Source organism: Sphaerodactylus townsendi, linkage group LG07 (genome assembly GCF_021028975.2).
Source record: "Sphaerodactylus townsendi isolate TG3544 linkage group LG07, MPM_Stown_v2.3, whole genome shotgun sequence".
Classification (NCBI taxonomy): domain Eukaryota; kingdom Metazoa; phylum Chordata; class Lepidosauria; order Squamata; family Sphaerodactylidae; genus Sphaerodactylus; species Sphaerodactylus townsendi.
In genome coordinates this window covers 38,631,013-38,649,333 of record NC_059431.1, presented here as the reverse complement: position 1 = coordinate 38,649,333, position 18,321 = coordinate 38,631,013, and the positions used below count along the sequence as shown (strand labels likewise).

General features: G+C 46.4%; 1 protein-coding gene across 5 annotated transcripts in view; it reads left to right on the top strand.

The window, feature by feature from the left end:
• Positions 1-2,215: 2,215 nt before the first annotated feature.
• Positions 2,216-18,321, top strand: part of BDP1 (B double prime 1, subunit of RNA polymerase III transcription initiation factor IIIB) — a 56,749-nt gene continuing 40,643 nt past the window's right edge. For 4 of the 5 annotated variants that reach the window (XM_048503138.1, XM_048503137.1, XM_048503135.1 and 1 more), the window contains exons 1-6: positions 2,216-2,570; positions 6,307-6,862; positions 15,398-15,507; positions 15,942-15,995; positions 17,292-17,432; positions 17,759-17,892. In XM_048503138.1, the coding sequence (XP_048359095.1) occupies positions 2,362-2,570; positions 6,307-6,862; positions 15,398-15,507; positions 15,942-15,995; positions 17,292-17,432; positions 17,759-17,892 (1,204 nt within the window). In that variant the 5' untranslated portion in view covers positions 2,216-2,361. The remainder of the gene's footprint in view (positions 2,571-6,306; positions 6,863-15,397; positions 15,508-15,941; positions 15,996-17,291; positions 17,433-17,758; positions 17,893-18,321) is intronic. The other variant, XM_048503136.1, reaches the window with a different exon arrangement.

Below are 18,321 nucleotides of genomic sequence, written 5' to 3'. Positions count from 1 at the left end.
TTGCAAGGTGCGGGAGTCCGTTAGGTTCGCTCATTTGGGGCTGAAACGAAAAAGGGGCTATTAGGACATTTTAATGATTTACAAAGTTTTACAAAGCTTCCCTAGAGAATGGCCACTGATCCGTTAGCGTGGATCTGGCCCACGTAAGTTTATAGCAGAATAAATGTCAGCCCCTCAAGACTCCAGTTAGATTTTTGTTCTGGATTATGGCTACGTTTCAGGCATTTGCACGATGGGGTTTGTTTATCATTCGAAGGTACAACTGTTATAGGCACGGTTATATAAAAGTAAACCCCAAAAAGTCCAACGTGACTTAATTTCCAGTAAAGTCTCCTACGCATTATCACTTGGAAGTAAACTTCTTTGGGATAAAAACCAGAATTTACATTCAAAAATTATTTGCAATGTTTCTAATATTTCAAGAACCAAATCCAGAATAGTTTTTTCCAGCTTCCTTTCTAAAACAATAGAAAAAATAGTTTACACACGTCCCATAATATTTACACTTCCTCTTTAGTCCTGTACTACGTAAAGAGCTTATCTGATCAGCCCAGAAGTCCATCCAGTCCAGATTCCTATTTCACACAGGCCCAGTTTACACGGTTGCCCTGGCGAGCCAATAAACAATGCACAGAGGCTGATGCCCTCCCTTTTGTTTTCCAACACAACAGGCTTCAACTAACTGAAGTTTGTGAATACCGAACTTTTCAGCATAATGTAGATGCAGGGGGCGAGGCACAAAAGCATTATGGAAATGGTGCAACCTTGGCACTGGCGTAAATGCCATTTGCATCCGTGAAAGGGTTACTGTCGCTGGTGCATAGCATTTAAGTGCACAGTGGGTGCCAGTGAAGCTGAGGCAGTGCTGCAGCTCTGCCCTCGCACAGTGACTTGTGCTGGTGCCAAAGGGCCGAGGCCAGCACTGGTTGGCTTCTTGAGCACTTTTGGCCTAGGAATGCCACTTTTGCAAGCGCAACCTTATGCCTGCCAAAACTGTGATGCAGCCCATAGTGTTTAATAATAAACATTTTCCAAGGTCCCCCCAACATCCCCACTCCCAAGTGCCAAACTGCTCAGAATGACTAAGTGGTCGGTTTCTACCTTCTGTTGTCACCTTTGGGGCTCCCTCTGACCCTTTCTGTCCTGCAGCAGTTGTGGCTGTTTTGGAGGTGGTATGGGAGATGTCTGGCCATGAGATGTTTGCAATAGCAAGGGATACGGCCCCCATACCCCACAGAAAGTATGCCAGTGGCATGTTGGCCACTGCATGCTCCCTTTACGCTCCTTTGCCTGTCCCTGTCCCTTCTCTATCCCTGGCTGCCCTTAGCTGTCAGCCAACTTGTTGGGCAAGGTCCTTGTCCTGCCTCCTCCACACTAGTGGTCTTGTGTCGCACTCCCTTTGCCTTGGCAGTGCTTTTTTGTTTTTGTTCTGTTCTGGTGCTGGCTATGGCACAGTTACCTACTTAGAATGCAGCTCAGCTGTGCCATTCACAGCCATGTTAGTATAGGATCAGGCTTTAGCATTACATATAAACAGAAGTATAGTTACACTTTACAAACTAACAAAATATGCTTTCATACACCAGAACTCACTTCTTCACATGTAATGATTGGTTTCTCACCAAACAGATTTTTTCAAAAGTGAGAGATACTGGAAAAGATAAACAAGGTCAAGGGATCATGAAGTATAGATGAACATTGTAAATTAAATTCTAATAAAGAAAAATTCATAGACTATTAATTAGTTTTGCTCAGCTGTAACTAAGTTGTAACACTTTTAGCAAAACTTTTTCTTTAGTAGTTTTTACTTTTTAAATTACATGTATTCCTGTACTAGTTGCATTTCATGGATCAGCGGGGTCGTATGCAAATCTAAATTCGGGCAAGATCGTAACAGTTAGTTTTCTTTCAAAGTAGGCGGAATTTCAGCGGAACCCGACTTTTAAGATTTCAAACAATGCGGAGCAGAACTGTCAAGGGAGGGGATCCCCTTTACTCCAGCAGGATAGAGTATACAGGCAAAAAGGTACATGCCTAGAATCCGGGCAAGCAAACCACACAGCTTTTCTCTTCCCTTACGAGCTTTACGCCGCACTAAATCATAAAACCTCCTTTCCCGTGCCTGGCACGTAGGAAGTGTCCTGGTCACGTGGGGCACAATTATAGTTACTGTTTTGTCGCAGCGTTATGACGCGAGCGGGGTTCCGTCTCGCAGCAGCTGACAGGCAGCCAGAGGAAAGGAAGGGAAGGAGCTGGGCTCGGACCGCGTCTCGGGTCGGTGACATGAGGCGGCCTCGCCGGCCGGAAGAAAAAGGGGACGGTGGGCTTTAGCTCGGTCCGGCAAACCTCTCTCCCTCCGCCATGTTCCGCCGCGCCCGGTTCAACGTGAAGCCCAACGTGAGACCGAGCGCGGGAGGCAGAGGCAGCGGCGGCGGAAACACCTCGGTGGCCCCGAGAGCTCGGCATGGCTCGGAAACCGCCCCTTCCTCCGCCGAGGCTGCGGCGAGCTCGGATTCCCAGCCGGGGCCTCTCGAAGACATTCTGCAAGACCGTAGTAGCAGCAACAGCAGGTGAGCTCGGCCTCTGGCTGTTTCCTTGTCCCGTAAAGTGGAGCCTGTTTCAAACGGAAAGCGGTCGAGTCACAAAATCCTAATGCGCGTAGTGGCTTGTTCACACTTGTACTATGGCGTAGTCCTTTTAACTGAATTGACTGGGGGAATCTAGTTTTGAAGAATCAACTACAGGCTTATAAATAAGTTCTCCGTTTTTTAAAAAAAAATCTTTTAAAGTGGAGGTCATCATGTTTGGTGGCTGTACCAGAATTATGCACTGAATGCATGTATCCCAATCGAAAGATCTCTTTCCTGGTCAATTGCTTCCAGTTCAGCCTTTCTCAACGTAAAGGGAAAGCTAGAAATATTTGTTCCAGTGTATATCAGTTGGACACTTTGAATCTTGGTGTATTTTTTTTTGTCAATTCATTTAATCAGGAATGGTTTATGTAGGCTGGTTAGTTTGTCTGTTTAATTAACTGTTAGATTTCTTGAATAATTTTGTTGTCTTTACAAAACATTCATCACTGTTCACCCCAATTTCACATGATTTATGAATGAGTTAAATAGCAGTGACCTCAGTGCCTATTTGTAATCTGTGCAGATTACAATTACTCATGCATGGTTTTGGACTTTCTTTAAGACTAAAGCTGAGGATCTAGTGAATAGAGTTTAGTTATTTTATGAAAATGATTGAAACATATATATTATTCAGGTTATGCATGAAGCATTTTATCCTATGAGGTCTGTATCTTTGAGATAACCATTTGCAGTGAAATATTAATGTTTTATTTAGAAGTAATGGAGTGGGATAGAATGTGGGGATGGAATCAATTTATGGATGCTTGAGTGTTATGATGACAGCTGAGAAGATGCTTACTGATAGATGTCTAATTGAGTTGTAATCTAGCACTTGAAGAGTTTGATCTCTCTGGTAAAGGAATACTGTTGATCACCTATATATGGTATATGGTATACATTTGTAGAATAACAGAGTTGTAAGGAACAATGTTCGATGCAGGTTCAATTTCGAGCATCCCTGATAAGTTTTCATCCAGCCACTTCTCGAAGACTGCCAGTGAGGAAGTGTTTACCACCTCCCTAGGCAGCTGATTCTACTGCTAAACTACTCTCACCGTAAAAACATTTTTCTTATTGTCTAGCTGGTACCTTTCTGCCCATAACTTATACCCATTATTATGAGTCCTATCTTCTGCTGCCTATAGGGACAACTGACAACAACAGACTGAACATTCCCAAATCCTGCGGCCTGTTCTCACAGGGTTTGATCACTTAGACCCCTGATTATCCATGCCATTCTCCCCTGAACCTGCTCAATTCTGTCAACATCCTTTTTGAAATGACACCTTCAGAACCACTTGCAGTACTCCTGGTGTGATCTGACCAATACCATTTATAGGGCATTGATAAACCTCAAGACTGCCCTAGGCTTTTTTGCTGCTACGTCACACTGACTGTTCATATTCATCTTACAGTCTACCTGTAGCCCTAGATCTTGTTCATACACAGTAGTAATAGTGGTGTGTGGGTTTACATCGTTGTTCACTTAATTCTATGGGTGGGCATGTTATCTGTGATCAGCTTTCTGGCCAAGCATTAAGCAGCATTAGCAGAATGTTTGTCGTCATTGGGAATGTCTGTTAGGATATGAACCACTACTTTGTAACTAGCAGTTCTTTGAGTGCTTTTGAACAAAACTACATGATATATTTCCAGCAATTTTGAGCTTAAATTCTAGTTTTTTACTGATGTGGAAAATGCTAGCTCTGTAATTATTTGGATGTGTAGTGCAGAGAAATTGTGCAGATAAATTGTGTGTTATTTCAGCCAACTGATATGCTTTCACTTAGGGCTGAGAACAAGTAGTGTTGGACTTGAAAATGTATAGGTGTAAGCATTTTAGTTGACTTCTCTAAAACAGCTGAACATACTGAAATACTCAAGCAATATTTATCAAGGAGCAAGTGCAAATTAATATTTTGTTTAGGTGGAAAACTGGAGGATTAATAATTAAATTTGTACAGCTATAAATGTTTAGAAGGGGCTTTAATTAGGAATCCAGTAAAAATAATGTTGGTGTTTGTCCCTGTCTCTCTTACTATCTCCTTTGCAAAATTATGTAACATACTGGAAATTATTTGAAATAAGGTGTTTATATATTGAAAACTGTATAGTGTTAGAAAGATCTGAAACACATTTTATATATAAAAGCAGACACAGCAATTAGCAGAATGCATTTTTTTAAAAAGCAAGATATTAGTGTTGTACTTGATAGGTATATGGAAGTTTGTGTCCAGTTTCCAAGTGAATTCAGTAATATTTAACAAACGATTGTAGAGATGTCTAAAGAGGTTCTAGGGCTGATTGACAAGTTAACATTAATACATAACTAAGGTTGGATAGAATACATCCAAGAGGTTCTGAATTGAGAAAGGAAATTATCATTAATATCAGTCTCTGTTCCAAAAGATGGAAAAATAACCATTATGATGCCAATTTTCATTCAGTATGAGGCTGAATCAGTAACATAAATTTGTTAATAGTTAAGGTTATAAGTACTTGTTAAATTGATATACATCAGTGGGTGATAATGAAATAATCCAAGAATAGAATGCTAGATGGGAAAAAAGGATCAAAGGTCTTTTCTCAAAATGGTATTATGCTTATATGTCTAAGTGTTGGCATATTAAGTTCCTTGTCTGTTGTTGTGTTCTTGTTCTTTGGGTAGTTTACTTTTTCTGTTAACTATTTTCTAATTCTGTGTATAACCATATTGAGAAAATTAATAAAAAATTATTTTGAAAGATGCATTTAAAAAAAAATCCAAATCCTATGTGAGTACCAAGCAGTGCTGTGCTTTTTATGCTTGTGCATGAAAATCCTTGTTCCTGTTTTTCTAAGACTGCTACCTATTTCACATTTATACAGAAATAATCACAGATTTATAGTATCTGGTTTTAAATCATGGTTAAAGTATTATGTGAGTAGGCTTATTTAAAAAGGGTTAGCTGTATCAGTTATGAATAAGCTCTTTCACAAGCTTTTCAAAACTGTTTGCATCATTAGCATATACTATATTAGTGTCTTTACATGTTTTCATATGAGTGGTGAATTTGAGTTTGCCTACTCCTGATATTAAATCACAGGCAGTCCAATCCAGAAGGGAGAGATAGCTCTGCGGTGGCTAGGGATGGTGTGGCGAAAGTGGCTCTGTGCTTCCCGAAAGTGGTTTCGGGCAGTACAGAAAGAAGGCGAAACTGAAAAACCACCTACCCCGCAAATAGCTCCATTGGAGGAAAGGGCTTATGCCACATTTTTGTGTGGTATAGGTCTGCAGCTGGGAAGGGGCCTGCCCCCAGTTGTGCCCGCATCCTCTGTTCTGCTGGTGCAGCTCTGGGGGACGCAGCCTCTTCCGGGTTCTGCTGGTGCAACTCTGAGGGACGCAGCCTCTTCCGGATTGGATGGACACTGAGCAACTGTGCTGCTCTTGCCCGGTGCCCTGTTTGCCTTTCCTGCCACCATAGCTGCCACTTACGCTGTTGGTGTGGGCCCATGCCACTTTCAGGATGTTACTGGGTTAATTTGGATATCTAAACCAGATAAGTGTGTTTTCAAAAATGAATTTCCTGATATTCTATACTTTGGGGCATTCCCTTAATTTGCTGATAATAGTCCAACTGCCTTTTTGGGACAGGCTTATTTCTTAACATTTTTTTTACTCTGAATTTTCTAGAGATGAAAAGAGCAGCAATCCACGTGGTGATGGAGATAGTAGTAAACTCACAGATGTCCCTTTACAAAGACGAAAACGAATATCCACAATGCCCAATCTTGCTAAACCAAGAGTTGCACTTCCTTCTGTACGCCATGCTATCAGTTCAGTGGCAAAATGTTCTCAGAAGCAGGTACCTCATTCTCTTCCTCCTGTTAACTCTGCCCTCCAGAAGGAATCATCTTCATGTGAGAAGATTAATATTGAAAAGTCTCCCATATTACCTGAGAAGAAAACACCCCTTCCCCAAGTACCACAATTTTCTCCATGTAAAACATTTATTAATAAGGAGACCAGCCTGTCTGTGACATCTCATAAAGGTGATGAAGTCCAGCAGAACAACATGCCCTCCCCCCTCAAAGAGAGACCCACTCAAGAAAGTTTGATTCAGGAAGAAATACAACAGCCAAAAACAGCAGCAGCAGCAAAGGAGAACGAGATATGCTCTGATCATGATAAAATAATCAAAGTTAAGAAGCTGAGACGGCTACTCCAGGATGAACTGAAGAAAGAAAAGGTATGGCAATGTATTTTTGCAATATTGTGATGAAGAAGCTAATGGTGGGTCTTTTATAGGGGTGTGTGGGTTGTGACACACGTATCCCATTCACTTATAAACCTACCCCTCCATGCAGTGATTGGAAGGATCTAGATCAGGGGTAGGGAACCTTTTGTAGTCGACCCACGTGGTCAGCGCAAGAACGAGACGAGACGCGGAGATAACATCTGGTGGAGATCGCCAGCAGCGGGAGCGCGGAGGTCCGTGTTCCTAGCGAATCTCCCGCGTGCTGGTTCCTGGCACCTTTTATTATCATTCTATCGGGGGCGTGTAGAAGGGAGGAACGGAGGGAGTTCCGGGAGAGCGGGAGGTCGGGAGATCATCATGTGATGCATGATCTCACCTGGCTACGTGCGGAGAGGAGCGTAAGCGTCTAAGCCTAATCCTCACCTGGGGGCAAGACCATTGTCCCTGCGCCCGGTGACTGAGCCAGATAGTTCATGACCCGTGACTCATACGGGGTTGAGGAGTGGGGGTGCGGTGCGACCAGAAGGCCGTAGGTCCGTTGGTGTGCCAACGTTCTACTACGGTGCTGCTGGGTCAGCAGTGCATTACTACATCTCCTCCTTTTTTACATTTTAGAAAAAGGGGGACCGAATTGCTAAGGGGCGATTTAGGGGGACGCTTGTCTCCTCCGCTGTTTGGTCGAGTTGACCGAGCTGTTTGTGCAACATTAGAACTTGGCTGCGAGGTAAGGGAAAGTCGAGGGGCTTCTTACATAGGTTACAGGCAATATTAGACATACATTGAACGAAACAAGATCCGATAATGAGGCATACAATTAAACCAATGCAGAGCTGTACAATAGCACTTAACCATCCTCCCGGCAGCCAGCTCCAGAGGGCTGACCACCATTGGGGCAAAACATCATACTTCAGACTAGATACAACTTCCTGCAATTCGCGCACTTTCATATGAATCAATTGGGAATTATCAGAGAGATTAAAGCAACACATATTACGTACATTTTCACAACCTTGGTGATGCAACAACAATAAGTAATCAATAGCGGCACGATTATCTAGGGTCGCTTGACGAAGTTCCTGCTGCTCGGAGGCCAGGGCATCCAGAGCGGTGGAGGTAGAGTTGATGGACTTCGCAAGGGCACAGGCCAGCCGGCCAATAGTCTTAGCATTGTAAGAAGCGAGTCCGGGGACTCCCACTAGGGAAGTTGCGAGGGAGACGAACTCCGCTTCGGAGAGGGCAACCGCATCGCTCAGGCAAGAGGGGTCGAGGGTCAGAGTGGAGCGGCGGCGGCGGCGCCCGGGCTCTCGGGGTGGAGCCTGAGGCAGGACGATGGTGAGGCGACTAAGGCAACAGAGAGTCCCGGCAGAGAGCCGAGCAGGGATGTAGTTGAAAGTTCTCTCCCCGCAAGTCCAGAACCAACCCTTCGGGAGCAAGATGTTCCCGAACACGGGGGGAATGTCCTCGGTGTGCGTGCAGTTCCAGTTGGCCGAACCGGTGAATGGGCCCGGGTCGGTTCCTCGTCTCGCCGCGCCGGAGATGCGGGCGCAGGTGTTGGACTCGTGATTAGCGACAGTCTTGGTGACAAGGGAGAGAGCGCCGGCCGGGAGGGTTTGGACGACGGGTCCCCAGTCAGCGCTCATAGAGTACTTGATGGATGAAGCATTCATAAAGGGGCTTAAGCCAGACTCCGCTAGGAAGTCTCCGGGGGCTTTGCAAACGGGGAGCAGGCAGGAGCTTAGCAGGCTCCCGACTCCTAGGTACTGGCCCAGGCAGAAAGATGAGACGTTGGCAGCGGCAGCAAACTGCTCCCAGATGTTGGTCTGGTGAAAGCTCGTCAGGGGGTGGCCGATTGCCATCGGTAGGAGGCAGCAGAGCAGGCAAAGGATGGTGGCCGCCGAGTTGGCGGTGATGATCGCAAAGAGAGCGGCACAGAGGTTCTCGGGCGTCTCGGGGTGGCCTTGCTGGCGCAGCAGCTCTTGAGCTTGGCTGGCGGTTGCTTTGACGTTTCCCCAGGTCATCCGGGTCTTTGGACCGTCTGGGCGTCGGCGTCGGCGTTCCCGTTGAGGCCGCTGGGCGGGATCCTTCAGAGAGATGTGTTCCATCTCTGGGATGGGGTTGGTTTCCTCCTGGCGCCATTCCATGGGCTGGCCCGTCATGGCGAGTCGGAATCCACAGGAGCCTGTAGGAATAGGGACTGAAGCACACCCCCTTCCCCAGGTTATAGGAGGGGGCCGGGTCCCGCCAGGCTCGGTTCTAGAGCGGGTGGCGGGAGATCAAGATCGAGTTTTTTGTTTGAGTTGGGGTTTAGAGTTTAATATAAGAAGGCTTGTTTTGCAGCCTGCGTGAAGGTTGCTTTTAATGCAATCCTACTGGGGGCCGCCTACTCCTCTTTCTTTAATTGTTTGACAGGGAGGGCAGGAGGTAGGCGACCCTGGTGGGAATTGGCTTCAGAGCGTCATCAGGGTGCGTCAAGGCGAGGGTCCGAGCCTCGAGGGGGGAGGGGACAGGCGGGTCCTGGGGGGATTGTGGGTATGCATGCTTAATCAGCAACACAAAGGGGGCTTTGGAAGCGCCTTTTGGGGGGATGGGTGCATCCGGGGAATGAAGCAATCAGGCGATTAGAGGCAGATTCCTCGCACACCCAAAGGAAAAAAGGGGGGGGTTTCTTTGCAAGGGAGTTGCACTTACCGTGACCTTGGTGGCTAATGCAGGAAGGCTGGAGTGGCGCGAAATTTGTGATCGAATTATCTTTGGGAATTGCCGCCCGCCGAGACCGCTCCTTAAGGGGCGGTTTCGGCTAAGCGCCTGGCTTTTAACGTGGTATTGGTAAAGTTGCCAGGCGCTGGGCAGCCATAACCCAAGCAGGTTTGGGTATTAGGGGCATAATGGTGGCAGCCCCTTTTTAACCTGGGGCCTGTCCTGGCAGTGCTGCGGTACCAGGACGGGCCCAGATTTTAATCCAGGGAGGGCTAGTCAGCCAATTGGCCCTCCCGCCTTAACTGGTCGAAAAACAGAAGGAGAAGAGAGGGGGAGAGGGAAATAGTTTCCTTACGGAAATTAGGAAGTGAATTTCGGAAGTCACAGTTGGGATCAATGATCTGTGATGGCTTTACCCATCCCAGACCAAAGTCGTTTTGACCTGACTCATGAGGTCCCTTCCCCAGAGATTGACATGGATGTCTAAAACGATGGGGCGGACTGTGAGCTGCCGCTCGAGTCCTGGGCTGTTGACCGTGAGCGGGCGGATGCTCCGTCTCGCGGTTTGTCTCCCCCCCACCCCCCAGATGTGCGGGCAAGCCTCGGTCGGCCACTGGTCGGGCCACTCGGCTGCTCTGATGACGGTAACATCAGCGCCGGTGTCTACCAGGCCCTTGAACATACATCCTTCTATGGCGAGCTCCAGGTATGGGCGGGAGCTCCCGATCGGCGTCTCCACCGCTGCGATGGTGGTGTGGGCTGCGCCATGTTGGCTGCTGGGGCTTGTAGCCTTTATTGGGTCGGCAGCGGGCAACGCATGGGGCAAGAGAATCAACTGAGCGCAGCTGGCTCCGGCAGGCAATTCCTGTGGGATGTTTGTCCAGACCTGGAGATGGATGGGTCCTTGGTGCGTGGAGTCGATCACTCCGGGGACGATGAACAGTCCCTGTTCAGCGGCAGAGGCCTTTGGCAGCACTAGCCCAATAGTCCCGGTAGGGATGGGCTCGTCATACTGGGTTGGGGCGACAAGAACCTCGTGGGGGAACTTAAAGGAGATAGGCTGGGTGCATGCGAGCGAGATGCCACGAGAGGGGGGTGGTTTTGGCAGGGGCCTCGGTGTTTGGGTCTGCTCTAGTACTCTCCTCCTTGGTCCTGGGCTGGGGAGATGCCCGGGCGGGAGTTTCCCGACGGGCAGTCGTTTCTCCAGTGGAAGCCTTTCTGGCATCGTGGGCACCGGGTTTTAGGCGGCCTTCTCCTCCTGGGGGAGGACCCTCCTCCATCGGGGTTGTAGGCCCCCCCGCCGGGCTGCCTGCACTCCCTCCGGAAGTGTCCTGACCTGCCGCAGTTAAAGCAATCCCCCTGGGGCTGTCCCCTGGTGGTGGAGAGTGCTGCGGCGAGGAGGTTAGCTTGGTGAGCGGAGGATCCGATGTCCTGGCAAGCTTTAAGCATGTCGGCCAGCTCAGGATTCTTGCCCAGGCCCGTGATTGCTCTGCGGCACTCAGTGGAGGCGTTCTCTTTGCGAGGCGCATGAGGAGCTCATTCACAGGCCTCTTACGCTATCTACCTGCCTTTTTTGAGAGCTTCCTGAAGCCTGTTCACAAACTTCGGCATAGGGCTCTTGGGGTTTTTGCTGGATGGAAGAAACTCTGGAGTTGGCTGGCCGGCATTGGGGACTTTGATAAATGCCTTGTAGGCGCACTCAGAGGCGACCGTAAGGGTGGCCTCAGGCAGGTTAATCTGATGCGTTAGGGTTGGCGAAAGCAGCGAGAGCGATAAAGCTGGCGAAGCGGCTGTGTAGGCGCCGCCGGAGGCGGCTCCCCTGCTGATGCATTGCTGGTGGAATTTCGCTTTTAAGATCACAAATTGTGCAGGGGCTCCAGGAGCATCACGAAAGGTGGTTGTCCAGTCGTCCGGAACGCATAGGGGGTTCATCGCGATTACCTCCAGCATGCCTCTCCAGTAGGGGCTGAAGTGATTCCTACGTCTCGCATCGCGTAAACTGCGAAGCTCGAAGTGAGGAATATTTATGGCTTAAAGAGGCTGATTGCTTCGACAGCCAGCGGATAGACGCCCACCCTCCCCACCGGTATCTGTAAGAATGGGCCGGGGCTGACAATGCAAGAATGTCGGCATCGTCTTCCGTCAGGGTTTCTCTCTTCTGCAGATCGTGGCTATCACGCTCTGCGAGAGTTTTGAAACCAGCGCCCGTTCACGATGGCGCTGGCGGAGGTGCAATTAGCTTCGGAGAAAATGAAGGCGAAGCAAGGGGAGGGGGCGGCTGAGCAGCGGGGAGAGTTTGAAATAGGCGAGGAAGAACCAGGGGGGGCAGAAGGAGGACAGAAGTCCAATTTGGCGGATAGAGAAAATTCCGGGGTTGAAAGTGAAGGTGAGAGGTGGGAAGGAGGGCGGCCTGCAGCAAAGGGAGCCATAGGTCTGCAGGCTGATGGCGACATAACATTCATCTCCACGTCAGTAGCAGTGACATCGTCCCGGTAGCGAGGCTCTGTAAAGAGTGCGCCCGATGTTTTCCCAGTCGCCAGATTCAATGTCCCCCCCTCTGGGGACCATGCACACTGAGCTTCAATCTCCTCAACCAATTTGCGCAGCTCCCTTCTCTTTACGGGGACCCTGCCGCATTTCTTCGCGCTTTCAGTTGATCAGCGTGCTTGTCATAAGCCCTGCTTTTACCAAGCTCCCATACTCACCGGTGTTCCGTCCCGGGCGAGAGAGTGTCCTAGGGCCAGCGTGTCTCTGGATGCGCTTGATCCAGAGGACAGGCGATACCGAAGCAGTGGTCCCTGGATGCATGATCCAGCGGACGATCGGTATCGCTGCCCTTCCCCAGGCGGCGGTGAGCAGGGTGGAGGTTCGAGGATTCCGGGTTTTCGGCACCAGCTTGTAGTCGACCCATTAGTCAGCCTCTTAAGAAACGCGAAGGCAGAGAATAGCCCGGAGATAACATCTGGTGGAGATCGCCAGCGGCGGGAGCGCCGAGGCCCGTGTTCCTCGCGAATCTCCCGCGAGCTGGTTCCTGACACCTTTTATTATCATTCTGCTCGAGGGCGTGTAGAAGGGGAGAGCGGAGGAGAGTTCCGGGAGAGCGGAGAATTCGGGAGATCATCATGTGATGCATGATCTCACCTGGCTACGTGCGGAGAGGAGCGTAACCGTCTAAGCCTAATCCTCACCTGGGGGCAAGACCATTGTCCCTGCGCCCGGTGACTGAGCCAGATAGTTCATGACCCGTGACTCATACGGGGTTGGGGAGGTGGGGGTGGGTGCGACCAGAAGGCCGTAGGTCCGTTGGTGTGCCAACGTTCTACTACGGTGCTGCTGGGTCAGCAGTGCATTACTACACCTTTAACACTCAAAGAGCCATTTGGACCCATTTTCCACGGGAAAAGAAAACACTTGGAGCCGCAAATAATTTTTGACATTTAAAATAAAGATAACACTGTATATATTGGGCTTTTTTACCTTTTACTCCACTCATTCTGAGAAGCGCATGGATGCACCCGCCCTGCTGCCTGCAGGGCGGACAAGAATGGGGCCAGTGGCTCGGCCTTGCCGGCTGCGGGGAAAGTGCCCACCCCGCTCGAACAAGGCGGGCGAGAGGGAAAGCCCGCGACGCTGCCCAGCCGGCCGCGGGCAATTGGTGCGCCCACTCTGCTGCCTACAGGGCGGGCAAGGATGAAGCTGGCGGCTCGGCCTTGCCGGCCGCTGGGAAAGCGCCCGCCCCACTCCAATGGGGCAGGCGAGAGGGGAAGCCCGCAGCACGGCCCAGTTGGCTACGGGCAATTGGTGCACCTGCCCTGCTGCCTGCAGGGCGGGCAAGGATGAAGCCGGCGGCTCGGCTCATGGAGCCGCAGTGCAAGGGCAGAAGAGCCGCAGGTTCCCTACCCCTGATCTAGATTCTATGTAGCCTGGCACCGAAGGCTTAAACTTGATTCTATAATACAGCAGAAACCACACTTATGAAGGCCACAAGAGGCCCCACACTTAATGTGGTGGCAAGCATCCCCTTGAAGACAGTGATTAAAATAAGTGGTTTGATAGGCTCACTCCAGCAGTTGTCCCTCTCAAAAACTCTGTTGGTCACCTTTGTTCTGGTTTACATTCTGGAGCCACAAGTGCTTCTTTTGGAGTGGCTGATACTTATTATTCTAGTAGTTTATCTCCACCCATCTTTTCAAGCAGTTTCAACTGTATTGCTGGGGGGAGGGAACATGCTTTAACAGTGTTCCTATGGTGGGTGGTGGTGGCTTTAATAGTGTTCCTATGGCAAAGGGGGGGGGGTTGCTTCAAAAAGCCAAGAAACAAAAAGGATGAGTATGACAGCAACTAAGTTAGTGGCTAGGCTTAGGGAAGCAGTGCAAAGTGGGTGGGACAATGAGAGAGGGAGCAGAAACATTAGTTAGGGAAAATACTGTAGTTATTGAAACAATCTTCACCCAGTAGAGCACTCCCCACCAGCCCTTCCTCCCCCATGGTGCCACTCCAAGCCTACTTGGGTTCTCTCTTCCTCTCTCTCTGTCTTTTTAGAAGCAATTTCCTATAGCTGCTGTGAGGGCATAGGGAACACTTCAATGCACTTACATGCAGGTGCAACAAAGTAATGTCAGCTTTGGCTCTAAGCGTGCATGGGATGAGAACAGAGTGCTGTAGCTGTGTGCCTCATGCCTTCCACCTGAGCGATGAGCAGTCTTATAAAGGCCCTGCTGATATTCTTTGATGAGCTGTAAAGTTATTCGGGGTCTTGTGCTTTGCTGGAGCTGGGTTGCAGGAGGAGCTGGAAAATTGTCTTTGCAACTCCACTGACTTCAACTGCTGGAGGAGACAGGGCTTTGACCTAAGGGAAAACATGATCAGAAATTAACAATTACTTCTCTGCTCGTCCTCTGGCATGCTTCAGACACCTTCTATTTCTTCTTCCTTATGTTGCCATAGCAAATGGGAACTTCAGATTATGGCATCAGAGTTATTTTAGGTTAACAGCTTGTTGTCACAGACATCTTGTTACAGTATATCCAGCACTGCAGGTTGGCACTCCAGTGCTGTCCTTTTCTTTGCCACCCTGTGACTTGAAGTGATGTGTCTGGTTTAGTTCTGATCCTATCCTTGTCTGGTAGCAATTTTTAAAAGCTGCATACACCAAAAACAAATTCCAACTTTTTCCAGGGCTTTTTCTCCATTTTTTTAATGGAAGTCTTTAAAAGTGAATCTGGTTTTGTTGGTAAGGTATGGAAAAATACAGAAATTAGACATGACGAAAGAACGTTTGATCCAAATCACAGCATATGTGAGGCCCTGCCATGGTTTTGTCATCTCTGGCAGTGCCCCTGCTGGTTTCATGGTGCTGCCAGCCCCTCCCAGCCTTAAGGCCGGCCTTAAGACCAGGTGCCGCTGATATGATGCTGCATACTGAACTTCAAATGTTTTTAAATGTTTTAATTAATGTATTGGGTTTTATTGCATTGTGAACCGCCTAGAGCCCTCTGTGGATTAGGCAGTCTATAAAAATCAAATAATAAATAAATAAATAAATAATTCCAATAAGTAAACAATATTTAACAGCACATGCGTATATTTAAGATTATGGTACAAATATGCTATCAACTGTGTGATCAGAATGTTTTGTTCCTAATTTCTACACATACTTCGGATTATTATAGAAACAGTATGGGCATTTGAACAGAAAACACATTACTTATACAATGGAACACATTCTGTCTTGTTAAAAACTGTTTCCTAAGTTTCACAGTTGATACCAGTTGTTAAAGCAAAACTGTAACAAACAAAATACAAATAAAAATTATTGTTTGTATTTAGCAACAACGGAAATATAAATATGCAGTAATTGAAAAGCATATGCCAGAGGATCGTTCAAAAATGACTATGAGAGATTTCATATATTATCTGCCAGAAAACAATCCCATGAAGTAAGTATACATTTTTATTATAAAAGTAAATTGCTTTAATTAACTGATTAATTATTCTAATATTCTACCATTCCTCTGAAGATATTAGGTTGGTTTAGAGTCTCTGCTGTGTAGTCAGAGATCGAATGATTGGCCTAAGCTATTGACTGGGCATTTGAATTCAGGTGTCCTAGTCCAAGTACAATAGTTCAACCACTATGCTATAGTACTAGTACTAGTAGTTGAAACATTATAAACAGAACATTACTTACAAGTTACAGCTTGAATCCTAAAGAATGCAAGCAGAGGAAGGCTAGAGGAAGGCAGCTTTCATTGTTTTTGTCAATGGTTATAACTCACACAGGAAGAGTAGACAGTTTGCTGTAAAACTAAAACACAATGTTTGCAGGTTATTTTTGAATAAATGATTAATAAAAATGTTTGATATTGAATAGGTCTTCATTGGTGGAAGAAAAGAAATTGGAAAAGACGTCATCCCAAGCAAAAGAGTAATTTTTGTATTTTCTACGGGAATAGAATTGGTTACATATCTGATCTGTAATATAGAGGGGTTTGTAAATTTAATATTCTAAAGCTGTACATTTGTGATAAAGATTATAATCCTAGTATCTTTTTCTGAAAAAAAATGTTTTGGGTAATATATTGTTGCTGTTAAAACTTTGCTGTGGCCTATTTAGAATAAGCGCAAGACAGTAAGAGCCGGGAACAAGACATAGGTCCAGATGCTCTTACTCTCTTTTCTCTCTCTCTCTTTTATTTGTTTACAGAAACATTTTATAAGCTACTTTTCTCAGAAATATCCAAAGCCAAAAATGCTAGGACTAAAAACGCCAGAGAGCACAAAAAACAACGGCATATAAACCAACTGAAAATACAAACTTAGATTAAGATCAACTCCACCTCCAAAAGTTCTTCTTTCCCCTTCTTCTTTTTGATGCAGATTCCCTCACCGCTTTACTAACCTCTGCTATTATGCTTTCTTTGAAATGCTAGATTTGGAAGACCCCCAGGGTTAAGTTTAAGAATGGCTAACTGCTGTGGTTAATGAAAGAAGGCATGAGACAGTGGCCATTAGGAAAAATTAATAGTTGGCTATCATTACATTTGTAAAAGGGATTTTGCTAGTTTTTCATTCTTAGAGTCATAGGTTAATGGTGATTCTTAAAAGTGCATTCAAAAAGTCACTTTAGATAGAATGTTACTATATAGCACCCTAAAAAGAACATGTACAGTAAACTGTAGACTGACCTACATAAGCAGTATAAAAAAGTGGTAAAATGAACTATATAATTTCAGGCAAGGGATTGTGTTTTTCAGAGGTCCTCCACACCAATTGTAAGTGGAAAATTAATAGGCAGAGGCGTAGCTCCAAGGGGGAAGGGGTGTGTGCAATGCACCGGGTGCGCGTCCCTATGGGGGTGTGGCAAGGGCGTTCCGGGGTGGGGTGGGGTGAGTACGGAGGACGCACTGGTGCACTGGGCGCTTTCCCCCTTGCTACGCCTCTGCTAATAAGACATTGTAAAAGGCCAAGATATATATTTTTTCTTCCTGTTGTGGTAATTCTTAATTTGAGGAGAGATTTTACATGAAAGGAGACATGAGCATTTGGCACCCTGCATACTTAGAAGAGGTTCAGCTCATTATTTCAACTTATTCTGCTGTGTGTATATCCTAAAACAGCAAGAGAGAGCGCGCCTTAGAGAAGAACATGTGTTAAAAAAGAAAAAAAGTACCAGTGAACTTGGATGAATATTTCTGTAAAGTATTACTTTTCAAAATTTCAGACCCGAGGAAAAAATTATTGTGGATCATGAAGATGAAAATGAGGAAGTGGAGGAAGAAGAGGAAGAAGAGGATGATGGCCCCCTTCTAGTTCCTCGAGTAAAAGTGGCAGAAGATGGCTCAATTATTCTAGATGAAGAAAGGTTAGATTTTTGACAGCCGAGAAAGTGTTTCTAGAACTGTTTGGGATTTTTGTTCCTTTCAGTGGTCTTCATGGTTAATGAACTATGGTCACCATGGAAAATATAGAGCTTTGTTGGATTTCATTGAAACCCTTGAAAATTATTAATTGTACATCTCTGTTGATGCACTGAAGAGCGTCTCAAAGTAATCTTGAGACCAGTACTGTTAAAATACGTTGGTATATTTGATGTATCATTATCATGTATCATTATTTGTATCATTATTTTTGTATAATGTATCATTATTTTTCACTGCATTTCTTTATATCCTATATGTCCTGATTTAGTTTGACTGTAGAGGTTTTAAGAACCAAAGGGCAATGTGTGGTGGAACAAAATGACCCCATATTTGAGCGTGGTTCTACAACAACCTATTCAAGTTTTAGGAAAAGCTATTATACCAAGCCATGGTCAGAAAAAGGTAGGTGTGCTTTGCACTGAGAATATATGATTACGGTGATATGTTCTTTCTTTGGATTTATTAAGGTTGCCAGATGCTGGCTTAATTTAAGAGGATACAAGCAAACAAAGTAGAGTGGATAGAGAATTTGTTTTCAAAGGAAGTCCAGGGTCACTTCACAGTGGCAGGCGATGGCAAACTATGTCTGAACATCTGTTGCCTTGGAAACTCCTCAGGGTCACCATAGCTCAGCTGTGACTTGATGGCACTTTCTACCACTACCAGGTTGCCACAGTATGTTTGGGAAGTGTTTGATGTAGCTACATGCATGCATGCATGCATACATACATATTTTAAAAATCAAACTGTCTATATTATTGTAGACCCTCAAAGTTAACTAAAGCTCCAATTTATTAGCAGTTACAACCTCATATGATCAAGGTGTGGATT